General features: G+C 36.0%; 1 protein-coding gene across 2 annotated transcripts in view; it reads right to left on the bottom strand.

Moving 5' to 3' along the window:
* Nucleotides 1-13,857, bottom strand: part of TBCK (TBC1 domain containing kinase) — a 100,051-nt gene that overhangs the window by 49,054 nt on the left and 37,140 nt on the right. For both annotated transcript variants that reach the window (XM_018072455.2, XM_018072463.2), the window contains 9 exons: nt 13,132-13,231; nt 11,212-11,261; nt 10,711-10,840; nt 9,796-9,894; nt 8,452-8,514; nt 7,436-7,562; nt 6,822-6,872; nt 6,026-6,109; nt 2,147-2,232 (listed from right to left, as the gene is read on the bottom strand). In XM_018072455.2, coding sequence (XP_017927944.1) covers nt 2,147-2,232; nt 6,026-6,109; nt 6,822-6,872; nt 7,436-7,562; nt 8,452-8,514; nt 9,796-9,894; nt 10,711-10,840; nt 11,212-11,261; nt 13,132-13,231 — 790 coding nt within the window. The remainder of the gene's footprint in view (nt 1-2,146; nt 2,233-6,025; nt 6,110-6,821; nt 6,873-7,435; nt 7,563-8,451; nt 8,515-9,795; nt 9,895-10,710; nt 10,841-11,211; nt 11,262-13,131; nt 13,232-13,857) is intronic.

Here is a 13,857-nt window from a genome sequence, read left to right as displayed (position 1 = left end):
TTTCAATGATGAAAGATTAATCAGGATTTACTTTGATAGGATTAGTACTCAGGCACGAAACTCTAGTTCAGATCTCATTACTACAGCGCACATACTTCACCTTGATGGATCCTGTGCCGCCTTGTTATGAGTACAAAAAAAAAATCACTAGCTCACTCATCTGAAAGTCAGAACAACTTCTAGCTATTCAAAAAACCCCAAAAATGAGACAGACAATTTAGAAGGACAACTTCTCTTCAGAGGTTAGTGTTAATTTTAGAACAAGCATTTGTCAATGCAAGAGGGTTTTTCCAAAAATATACCTCTGTTTTGCAATTATTTACTACATTACCTAACAATTTCTAGACTGTAATTCTTAGAGACGAGGCTCATGTGTGACTATGTGCTGTCCAATGATTAACAAAATGCAAACTAAAATATGACAAAACGTGATTTTAAACTATTCCATCTGACTTGTACTTTGCAAGTTTTCAGTGGAGAGCACTGAAATATAACTTGAGCTCTCACATAAAGATTAGTAGTCCAAATGAGGATCCGTAAGGTGGTCAAGAAAATGACATCTTTACCACTTCAGTGGGAACTAGTTTCCTGGACAAAATACACAGAGGAATTGCTTTGGTCATCTGTGGCCTTTAACAAATAAGCATCGAGTACATTTACACAGTGATGCTGCAAAATTGATTCTCCCTCAGGAACTTAAATGTTGCTGCCCTTCGTCTACTCAAATATCTAGGCTTTCTACAGATCAATGTTCTCACTTCTCATTACCTTCTTTTCATCTTCCTCCCACCTGCCCTCTTCAGACATGGGTCATCTGCAATACACGGCCTTGTCAAACTTCTCACTTTATAATGCAATACACTGGTTTTCTCTTCTGCTCATTTTAACACTGCAATATCTTTTACGTTTGTATCAATCAAACAACATTATTACATTAAAACACCTCCACAAATGAAAATATATACTTGCTTTTCCATTACAATCTTTGTTAACAGCGATAATGAATATCTGCCAGTCCCAAAGACCCACAAATTCACTCAGGAACTGTGCACAATAAAGGACTTTCAGAGGCTTGGCCTTGGTAGTCCAACTTAAAATATTTCCTAATAAGCACAAGACTTTTCCGATAAAGTAATCTTTATATTGCATATAGAAACAATGCATAGAAATTTCTTATTTAAGAAATTTTTTTCTACATGAACATCTCCTGACTTCAGTTTCCCTCTTCCCTCTACTGTCATCATGTTCTTATGACTAACTTGTAATTACAAATTTTCTAAATGCCAAATATAGAATGATATAGACCACAACAAATAACAACGTTATCTCTATGGCCTTGTCTAAATGTACATTTCAGAAACATAAGTCATAAACTTCAATAATGCTATAGTAGGCAGACAAACATTTTTATTTTTATCTTGGCTTTTTGGACTACATGCACCTCTCTAAAAAGGAGGAGGAAAGCTTTACTATTTACACTCATAGCTAGAAGTGAGCCTCTAAAGATGGTCCTGTTTTGCTTTTTCCAGCATAGTCTACCCTCTCTTCTACGTTTTGTCTGTGTTCTCAATTTTCATTTTCCTCCATCTTACAGACTTCTTTCCAAGGAAAGCACAAAACTTGTGTCTAAGTTATACACTTGTCTCATGTTTCTGATAGACTCCAGCAAACGACTGTTAAGCATTTTCCAAGGTCTGACATATCTACAAGATTAGCCACACTTGCACATATTTTTTCAATTACTTGTAAAATGATATGTCTATTGTGTTAATCAACAGCACTTAATTAGTTTGCAGTAATTTTGCTGCTAGTAATTTAGGGACACATTAATTTTTGTATATTAATCTACATTTCAAAAAAAAATATACACACCTTTTAAGATAAATTTGTAATTTATATTAACTGGCTAATAGTATTTTTTTTTTTGTATTTATCATCCCAACAGAACAGGAAGGACTGAAGCATGTAAAATAAGAGTCAAACTTTATCATTTTATCAGCATATTCAGAAAGGTCCATTAATATGGAAGTTTCACTTTTGTTGAAGTGCTACTGAAACAATCTGCAAAGGCATTTCATCCCGGTTGCCCTCATTTCCCATTTTTTAATTCCTCTGAATAATACTTATAAGGACCCTTAGCACTTACATCTGGAATAAAACCAATTTCATTAAGGTGGTTACTCAGCTCTGGATCATGGAATGCAATCATCTGGGAAAACACCGTCAGGTATTCTGAAATGACAAATGCAAGATAGTTGTCAAATCACAAACCATCATATGCTGCTAGCTCACAGTAGAGCTGTAGGAAAGGAAAACAACTGATTTCAAACCTACAATAAAACAACAAGTGAATAACACCACTGTCTTCCTTGTCATCATTACAGTCAATACAGAGGAAGAAACGTTTCATTTCTCTTCCTTAGTATTTCTCAACTTGGACTTTTAACAATGATTTACTTGGTTCATTCTTAGGTTGTGATGCATGTTTGACATGCAAAGTTAAAGACTTTTCAGTATAAGTATGAGCCACAAAATACCAGTGGAAGCAAATTAAAACAAGACTGTTCCAAGGATTTTTAAGACTTCAACTGTTTCAGTGATATGAAAAGTTTATATTATTTAAACAATATTCTGTGTGGTTTCTTTTCTACAAAGTTAAATTTTGCAATCTGAAAGTTGAGGTTTTTAAGGTAACGGGGCTACAAGGTTACCATTTTCATGATCAGTAATACCTTAATTTGTTTGCCTTTTTTTTTAGAAGCAAGAAAGAGAAATACTTACTGTAAGAGAGAAAATTTATTGCATCTTCAGCCTGGCACATTTGATTGATGGGTACAGTTTCATTAAGTTATCTAAATAACATTTGTTTTTAATTGGAAGAGAAGTAGACAGCAGAACACAGACACTGACAGATTTCTCTTTCTGTTCTGCCCCCTCCCACTTTTGCCCACACTGTCATATGCTTTGTTAGAAGGAAGATGAAGAGGCAATAACATTGCTGTTTTCTAACAGATGGTAATTCCTTTTCCTCCATGCTCCCAAATCCAGACAGCTAGTCTAGAGGAGGAAGACAGAGAATGTGAAACCTGCTTCCAGAACATGCTGACATCTCAAGGCTCCACAGACTACTGTCCCCAAATATAAACCTCCATACACCAAGTCCACACAGCTCCACAAATTAGCTATCCAGAGTTGCCATTGCTTCCTTCAAAGTCTACTGCAAGACTAGATGCCTACTGCTGTCTCACTTGGAGAGAGCAAATAATTCTTTATTGCTGTTTGCCTTCATCCCTGAAGTGGCAAAATTGAACTCCAGTTCCACTGCTAAGAAGCACAGAAGTGGCTCTGCTGGGACAATTCCGCACACAGACTCCTTTAAGAATAGAAGCGAGTTTAAACATTCAGTTGTTTATAGACTTCTGTATTACTTAAATCTTGATTAACTACACTCAAGTTAACTCCTCTCAGGTTAAGCCACCAAGTTAAGGACAATCACTCAGTAAAATTCTCTTTGGACTAGAAATTTTAAAAGCTCATTCTGCCCCAGGAGGACTGAAAAACAATGCTCTCACTGTAAGAATACTAGGGAAACAAGCCACAATCCCTGCAATCACTGCAAATTATACTTAAAAGGATGCCTAATTCTCCAAGGTAAGTTGCAATAAGAAATTAAGATCTCTTGACCCTACTCCAGAATTTCACAACTTTTTTTGCTTCAAGCTGCAATGACAAAGCCACAGCACACTAAACTTCTCAGGAGATTTCTGGAATCTTAGGAGTGCCAGCCTCTCTGCTCTGATACTGCACCTCTGCTGTGCCACAGCTGCCTCAGCTCTCAGTACTCAGCTGGGAAGGTAAGTAGGTAAACAAACGCATGAGGAGCTTGTGTCACCACAGCCAGACTGCTTTGGAGCTGATCCTGTGTCTCATGCTTTCTCAGTTTCCAGCCAAAGTTATTCTTATTCACATGCATACAAGTTAGGGAGATAACTGAACCTGTGCCTTAAATTCATACCACACTACATGATAATCATTTTAAAAAAGTGCATCTTGCATCAGTTTTATTTCGTGAAACAGCCAGCAGACTCAAGTCAGGTATAACAAACCAATAATCCTCCACGTTCAGCCACACGCTGGTGAAGACAATCTCCCAATTAGCTTCCCTGAAAATACATTTGTTCCTAAAATAAAGATTTGTGCCCGTTATGGTTCTCTATGGATATACCACAGGTTGATAGATTCCATCTTTATTTGAACAGCCAGTGTCATGAAGTATAGTTACCGTGCAGGATTACATGGGTAATTAAGGGACTAATGAAAAATACAGATATCTTCACAAAAACAGTCAATTGCAGTTGGTTGGAATATGAATTTCTGTTTCACATAATTGGGCACTGCATACCAAAATCTCTTTAAGTGCTCTTGCTTCCTATTTCATGTAAGGAAATACCCCTGATAAGCTTAGAAAAAACAGCTGTCTTTGCTGTATGTGACAAGTTCAGAGATGAGTTTTTTGAACTTTGCAGTTTGAAAGATTCCTTCCATCCACCCCTACACAGAGGACACAAAGAAGGTAAAATTGCAGTGGACAGTTAAATAACACATTCTTAACACTTTCTTCCAACTCAATAAAGCAGGGAAATGACATAGAATTTTTCTTTAAACCTGTATTTAAATATTGGTTTTTGACATACAACCCTAGAAAAGATTAATTAGAATACTGAAAGAATTCTAAAGGGTCTGGTCTCCCTGAGTCCTTGATGATACCAGATGTTGAACAAGAACTCAGGAACGCCTACACTGCTTTGGTTCACATAATCCTACTGACCTAGATTTCTAACTTCAGCTGATACATATTTTTGTAAAGCTCCTTAGGAATAATATCAGGAAACTCTGGAGAGCAAAAGTATTATTTTATGGAAGAGTATACCCCCTTGAGAAAAGCCTTTACCAAGCTATTAATCTTGAAGTCTAAAGCACTTGTCTCCAGAGGAGCATACTTGTTCTTTCATCTTTAGACCTTTACTGCAAGCAATCTTTCTTTACAGACAAAAGGATGCAAACAAGTTCTCCAGAATAATTTTTCTTATTATTTTATTCAGTTCGTAATACTTCTTACCCATAGTCTTTCATACATAAACCCTGCTAACCGCAATCTCTCCTTACATTAGCTCTCTCCTGATCATCTAATATGTAAATGCTTTTATGTCTAATTAGTTTTGTTGATCAGTTCTTAATTTCCTTTTTTGAACACAAAAAAATGACAGACACTGATTGAAGTTGATGAGTTTCACAAGAAATATATGAAATGATTTCTTTAAAAGAAATATAAAGGCAGCAAGCCATGCTGAAACTCAGTATTCAATAAACACTCATAACTGCTTGCAATTAATAACATTCATTACCACCTGTTTTTTTTTTAAACTACTGATGGCTTTTCAAACAGCTTCTGGTTTTTAAAAGCTGCCTGAAAGACAAATTATCTTCCCAACACGGTGTGCCAAGGTGGCTTTCTAGTTCCAGACAATTCCTTTTTCAAGTTTTCATGAAATTGAAAATTAATTTTCAGGTAGAACAGACATTCTTAGCTATTGTTTTAATTTCTCTAAGTTACCTATAAAGTTGTTGAAGACTGAACTATGGAACATTATTCCTCAGGGTTCTCCAACTCCTGTCCTGTATTGAATGACATTATCTTTCATGCAGTAAGAAATTCTCCTCAAATCCCTATTTCCTTGAATACCATAACTTCCATTTTCTGAGGAACCTCTTGTTTGTACTGCAAGGATGGACTGACTCTTACCTAGGATTTTACATAGAACATATTGTGTGTGTGTGTGCGTGCACATTTGGGGTTTCTCTCCTGCCTGAATCTTTACCTACTTATTTTGTTCCTAATTTTCTTGCACAGCTATGTCATTGTAATTGCACTCAAAATTTGAAACCCCTTGAAAAAGTGTATTTATATACCCAGAAATTATTCTACTTCTCTTAGAACTACAAAAAAATAAAGGGACTGACTTACCTTGAATAACATGAGAATTATCCTTCAGAAAGAAGTTATACAAATACTTCGGTATAAAAGCAGACATGCAAGCATATGCCAGAGCTGAGAGAATTAAAAAAATGGTCGCAATGACAGAGGTAGAAACAAAACTACACCTAAAAAAGTTCATTATTAAGCAGATAATAAGCATAAATACTTAAATCAATCTATACACAAAAATGATTGTATGCACAATAGGCATAACAGGAGTCATTGTCCTAAGAAACTAGTTTTCCCATACACAGACCTTATACAAAGAAAGCCAGGTACAAGAGAATAAAAGACTGGACTAGACCTGTTCTGAACAAATCACATTCTAAGAAGATGGAGGCCACATATACAAAGCTGATCTGATAACCTTTAAAGCATTTAAAACTATCATCAGCTTTTCTGAATAAAGCTAGTCTGACAGGTTAACACGTAGGTTAACAATACATTCACCTTAAAGAAGGCTGAACTACAGCTTCACTGAAATAGACATGTACTAGAGCAGCATTTCTTACTTTTACATACAAGGTTACTTGTGCTTTTGATTATATATCATTATTGTACTTGCAATAAACACAGGAATTGAACCCCTGCCTGAAGAGCAGTACACCACATGGAGTTTTCAAAACCCAACCATTTCTTTTGACTTGTGGCAACTAGAGCATTAAAATTCCTTTTTTAGGTACAGAAACTTTCCATCTATAAGCAAGTGTGCACATCTGTCTGCAACCAGATACAGATGACAGACTGTGCTTCCCCTTCACTCCCAACCGAAAAAGGTACTCACCTTCATTGTTAAAATTCAAGTACAGAAATGGTGCACAAAGAGAGTCAAGACCTAAGAGAGAAGAGCCATGAAGAAACAGCACAAAGAGCTCATTTATTTTTATGCACAAGATAAAATCATTAGTTTATCATGAAAATTTGCATACTCGATACTGGTTATAGTTCTACCAGGGCTTCACATGTAATGCTGAGAACAACTATGAAATCAACGCATGAAAACAGAGAGGATATCAAATTGTTAAACTACAACGCTGAAAAGATATTCTGCCAAAGCTTCCAAGAAAGGCCAATTATCATCCCAAGAACTCACTCAGTAACTTTTGCAACTTTACCTTGGAACTGAACAGTAAGCAACAGACTCTTTGTTTTTAAACAAAGTGACTGAAACTTAAGAAAAGTAAATATATAACAAAGAGTGAGGTTATTTCTCACTACAAATTAAACACAGACTATTAGGAATTAAATTTACAATAACCCATAGATTCATTCTTCAAAGGAAACAGAAAGAAAAGCACTCAAAAGAGCTTCTACTGTGGGGCAGAAGAGGGGAGGTATTTTTAAGTCAGTCAGAGTTTTCCATATAATTCTCTGACCTTGCTAACTAGTCAAACTCACCTTGCCAGTACACCAAATCAGGATGGGAAACAACCCAGGCCTTCAATACACGTCTAAACTTTGCATGACCTTCTGGTGATGACAGCAATTCATCATACTGATGGCAACGAGGAATATCAACTTCAATCTGCACCACAGCCAACATATAATATAAAGAGAAATTGGGATAAGTGGGGTAGTACTACAGCAATCTTCCAATACTAGAGGTGGAAGTCAGCCAAAGAATGTAGGTCAGACCACCATCATAAACACAATCTGCTTCCTCTATCACTCTCAAAACCAAAACTGACAGGGGACCTAACAGCCCTGTCGAAGTTTAAAAACAGAGATTTTTTTTTCTTTTGCTGCATTCATATTTTTAAAAGAGTGCTAACCCTTGAAAAAGGCAGAAAGCAGATAACAATTACAGTTTTTTACTTCTGGACTCGTTTCAGGTGGTAATATCACTTTGCTCTAAAAGGTAATCAAATGAGAGTTCTCAATGTTGTAACCAATGTGATGAAAAATAGTCCTTCACCCAGCTGAAAGAAACAGCTGTTGCTCCTGATGGTTTTTTTTTCTGTCTGGTAAGGGAACATTTAAGAACATTCTCTTCTTGGAGAACCAAATTGCTTAAAACCCCATTTCTGTGAAGCACAACTCACCTTACAGGATCTCAGGCTACTCAGTACACTACCTGTACACTTGTACAAGGTCCAACAGGCACAACAAGCATTCAATAAAACCAGGAATTTTAACAATATATCATTAGTATTGTTCACTACACTTGGCTGCTGCTACAGAAACAGTGATTATGAAGTGAAAGAGGATTTCACTTTCCACATGTTCTAACATAAGCTGAGTTAAAGCACTTGTCCGTGTCTGTTTTGCAAGATTCTTGCTACAGCACAAATAAGGTTAGAGGGCAAGGGCAACCCTTTTAGTATTATCAACCACTTTTTCTGTAATAGGTAAATGGCTCTGAAGGGTAGAAATGATCTTCAAGTGACAATATTTGGTAATGCCAGAAGTCTTACTTGTCTGTCTGTAGGAATCGGTGTGTCTTTATCAATGGCATCATATTTTGCTTGTATGGCACCCTAAGTGTGGAAGAAGAATATTTGAATTTAGAAATCACTTACTAACAAAAGGTATATGACAATGTACATGCTGGTAGGCAGAAGCTGACTGTTTTTGTTATGTACTTTAGTTAGCAACTCTTTTTTCCTGAAAAACTTTCCTGAAGTACAAAAAAAGTCTGACACTAAACTTTAAGAAAACCATCTTCATTCCGTTCTAATTCATGACATATGGATTTTTCTGTGACCTCACCAGTACAGTCTTCAGTGATTATCAGTTGTTTATGCAGAAAGCTATGTACTTGATACAGTTTACCATTTTCAAGTTAAGAGATGCACTCAATCTACATTCAGTGCTTACCTCAGCCACTGGCAAGTGACTTTCAGCATCATCTCTGGAGAGGTGCTGAATCCAATTGCTCATTAATTGATACTGACAGCATACACTACTCTAGTAGCTTGGCCTCGCTTAAATCCCAAGACAGGCATGCTAACAAGTCCATTTTAATGTTATGGGATAGGGAAACACTACCCATATTGTACAGATGGCAAGTTGCTGAAGCATGAGAACTGACTCATCTCCCAAGACTCAGGTTACAACCCTGACCAGCAGTTTTGCTTTTTTTTGTTTATATTATATAGCACTCAGAAGGTCATAACCTGAGCTAAATATTCTGAATAACCTGGGATTATCTGCAAGAATCTCCTTGCTACATGCTGTAGATTGCAAGCAAGGTAGATGCAAAAGCTATGTAGTTGAGGAACTCTGTGAGGAGCCCTCACTTCTAGGATATTCCTTATTAGTCCTTTGTCTGAAAGGGTTACATTTGATTTATTTATTCTCTAGTCTTTCTCAGAAATTCATTGATTGGTAGATGAGAAAAATACATTTGATATGTTTCATCCTGTTTTATCCAACTATCACTGACTGGAGCAGAAGGATTCTAACCACATTTGTCAAAAATATTAAAAATAAAACCAAACCCCCTGTTAACTACCAAAAGTATTTAAACAATCTAACAGAATATGGTTGTAAGGGTATTATTTTTCCATCTCATATCAAAATTAAAGGCAGTTAAGTCTACATACATTCTCTATCTATCAAATAACATTAGAAGCAAGAAGTAAGTTGGTCTGAACATTTTCTTTATTCACACAATTTCATGACTCATTTTGTTTAAAATTCCAGTAACTCTACCTGCCAAATCTGTAAGTTCCAACTTCTCTGTCAATCCCATTCCTATCCCACTCCACTCTCAGTTAGTATTTGAACTTCTGCAAATGCCCTCCCATTACCCTTACCTCAACACCCAACAGGGCAGCCCAGGTTATGCCTCTCAGAAGAGGAGGGATGTCAACCCTAGCTTCTTTCCAAATTTGGTTTTTCTTATATGGGTAGGCCTACAAAGAGAAGAGATTAACTGCAAAAAATGTTACCATGTAACTGAAAAAATTCCAATTCCAATCCTGGGACAGTCTTTCCCCATAAGGACACATACTGTCAGCCTGAACAGAGAATACAAGTTTTACAAAAAGTAAATTTAATTCCTAACTGGAAGGCCTGGATGAAGGACTTCTGCTTGATGTTAAAATATCCACTCTTTCTCATAAACGCATTAACGTGCTTTGGTTTATACTGGATATATCTACTAATCCAAATTTTTATTAGAAGTTTTTTATTTTCATGCTATGTACCCATCTTGGTTTTATTAAACATTTCTAGGTTATATTTGATAATGTGCATCAGCTCTCTAATTCTTAAACAAGAACCCATCTCTTCTAATGTAAATTAGGAACTGCTATTTCTTCCCCCAATATAAACCTCATATTTGTGACATGGCACTGCTATGGCATGTTTTCAAGTACCTTACTGCTTGGAAATGCAGAAGTGTTAACAGGCATATTTATATCTATAATAACTTAGTCTGTTATGAAATAAAAGGATGTAAAATTATTTTCATCAGTAAGTAACCAGTATTAGCAGTAGCTCTGTTTTCATGTGCATACTTTAAAATTTACTTTTATATTCATCACTACTGAAAAAGACCTATTTCTTATACTTTTATCTTCAGTCTTCTTATACTTTTGTAGGGTTTTCTTCCCCTTTCCCAGTGTGGTCTCTTGTATCACTGCTTCCTTTTTCAATTACTTAGTCCTTTAAAAATCTTCCAATTAACAGGCCAAATCCAATTATCCAGCATCAGAAAGATTCCATACCTTCAACAGCCTGTCAAACAGGACAATTCTATTTAGCTGGTACTCTGTGTCCCTCTCCCGGATGATCAGAGGAAGACTGGCAGCTGCAGAGAGCTCATTGCTACTGTTTGAATGAGGTAAAGTTGACTGGCTGGAAAGAAAGAGCTAGGATAGTAGTAGTGAAGAGCACGAAATACAAATCACTGAAAAAAATTTAATATCCTATGATGTATTTCTGAGTCAGAAACAAGCATAAATGGATAATTTTGAATATTCAGCATAAACAGTTGAGTTTCTGCTGAGTTGTTCTCTCCAGAACAGAGAAACAGGCTAAGGTCCTCAGTTTGGTATCAGGGCCCTAAGTGCAGTGTTTACCAGCCCTCAACTTTTAGAGCCAAACAAGACATGCTAGTTTTGTTTCTGGGAGACAGTTATGTCAAGCTGTGCAGTGCAACACTCAAATAAAACTAATAACTCAAAATTCAGTTCCTTATAGATGTATAAATTTACAGACGCACTTACTCGTCTTCAAGCAATGGATAAAATGCTTCTCCACCAACATCTTTCAGCCTCTGAAGTGAAGAAGAAAAATAATTCATTATTAGAATGCTGCTCAGAATTCAAGTGGAAATCTTAGTGGAATACAAAAACTATTTATTAGTAATTCATTTGCCAAATTTAGTAGTTTGCCTTGAGACATAAGCAATAGCTCAGTACTTTGTCAGCAAAGAGGCATACAGACAGCCTTTAACACTAAAACCTTTTACTAACAGAGGTCTTTTGAGTTGATGGAATTTCTCCTGCCTGAAGATCTATAAACCTATTTCCACACAAAAAATGGCTTCTAATGATCATGGATTAAGAGATTAATAGTATTACATAGTTCTTTTTCTTTTCCTAATCTTTCTTCATGGACTTCCTACCCAAGTAGCTGCAAAGCAACTGCACAACTTGGTTTTATGTTTCTAATCAGTTCAAGAGTTATGCAAACTTGAGTTCCTTTTAGAAAATACAGACACTCTCAGGAAAGGTGATGAACAAACGTGCCTGGATTTTTCACTGGAGTTTTCAGACATCTTATGGTGCATCAAGATTAATGTTTAATACCATGCTCCCTGCAGTGCTCTGTTTTGCAGTTCCATCCTTAACTTGAAGGCATACTGCACAGCCTGTTCCTCCTGGGACTGACAGAACAGTTCATTCTCAGTTCATTCAGTACTGCTCCTCTTTTGATTATAAGCATCATGCTCTGCTCTATAAAAGGTGTTTGAAGACCTGTGTAAGTTCAAAAATTTATTTCAACTAATAGTGCAAGGTTCAGGCTTGCATCGTCCTCAGAATGAAATTTCAGTATATACTTATTTTCTGCTGTATTTATAGAAGTAGGCAGCAATATCCAAAATTTCAGATAAAAAAGTTTAAAAAAAGCCTTAAAAGCTGACCTTTCATAAGAACAACAGTAGGAACTGCAGTGTGCATCAACTTTATAGTAATTATTGCATACTGTTAACCTCCCTCCTGCCATGCAAACCCCATCAACCAAGCAAAGAAAGTATCCCAATTCTTTGGTCTGTCTTCATGCATTTTTGTGTAAAGTTTTACTGAAGAAATACATTTACACAGTATTTGACACACTGCCCCCAAAATTAAGGTGGCAGAAAACAAGACTTCAGGGGTTGCATTCCTTTCTGTATTAAGCCCTGTAATTATACAGAAAGGTTTTTTTTTTCACTGTGACAGAATTGTATTTGCTATTGCAGCATAAATTCCTAATTCTAGAGCAATAAATATGTGCAAAGACATATGAACAATTAAAACATTTCAGTGATATATGGAGTAAATCTTGTAACTCATCATTACATCAAGCAAAGTCATGAGTTATCGTATGCTGATGTTTTCCACTGAAGATGGAAGAAAACTGCATGACAGCACTTCTGCAAAACGCTTTGAAGAGATCTTTTGAACTAGCTGTTTCATAGCTATATATTCCAAAGATTAGTAATTAACTACTGGAAACTTGGTATCCAACTTTAAGTATAAAGCTTTTAAGGAGCTGAAACTGAAGTGAGTTGATCTTTCTTTTGGATAATGTGAGCCATCTACAGACACCAATTAAAGCACACAAGAAGACACTCACTATCCAGTCACTTTAGCAATTGTGGAGAATATCAGGTACTACAGAACTATTTGCACTACACCAGGACAAAGAAGGTAACAAAAAAAAGAAAGGGAGGGATGATAAATCAAACCTAGTAACTTTTTGCAGACAAAGCAGTTTAATAGCATAAATCATAATCTGACACAGATGCTAAGAAGTGTTCTCTTGGAATTAGTAACATTTCTGTTTGTAGAAACAGCAGCAGGAGCTCCTGTTACATATTCCCTTTAAACAAATGTTTCTGCAGTGAGGTTGTAAGAAAAAGCGCACAATATTACTCTTACATTTTGGAGCTGGCACAGAGACAAAGTCACAGTTGTGTCATCTAGGAGGGAACTTCTATCTCGTCCTTGCCCAAAGCTCTCACCATCTTCTAATAAAAAGCTTCAAAAAGAAGAAAAAAAATTAGGTCATTTTGTAACACAGGACTTGAGCTAGGAAAAAAAATTTCTTACATCAAGCAGTTTCCTCTTTAAAACAAAGTATTAGCTCTTAGAGTATAGTGTATTGACTCTGCATAGCATGAAATCTGCTATCAAGGGAATGTACAATCACCTTAAATTATTCAGACAGCTTTTGTTGTAAAACACATTTCAGGTTTTCTATAACTTTGGTTTGCACGCAAAAGGAAGAGTAATGAGATATGGGATTAATACTCCCTTTTATTCCTTGATGTGTCACCGATCAGAGTTGCTATTTAATGTGAAAACCAAAAATAAAATATTATCATATGAAAGCCATTTTCCATCATGAAAAAAAAAACTAAGCATAAGTCTGACCCAGACCTTTTCTGTTGAAGCCCACCTAAGGATACAAATGAATCCAAGACAGAGTATCCACAAATTTTCTATTTTATGATATTTTTAAAGCAGAGCACATGAAACTGATTTTCAGAAATTAAGCTATCATTACCAGTATCACTTAGAAGATGGAGTTAGACTGTATTTTTTGAAATTAACACCTGATCTTCAAGTCTTTCACCTTAATGATGAATAATGTTTGTGCCTCAT

This window comes from Manacus vitellinus, unplaced genomic scaffold, assembly GCF_001715985.3.
Source record: "Manacus vitellinus isolate BGI_N305 unplaced genomic scaffold, ASM171598v3 scaffold_0_pilon, whole genome shotgun sequence".
NCBI lineage: Eukaryota > Metazoa > Chordata > Aves > Passeriformes > Pipridae > Manacus > Manacus vitellinus.
This window is presented reverse-complemented; position numbering and strand designations above follow the sequence as displayed.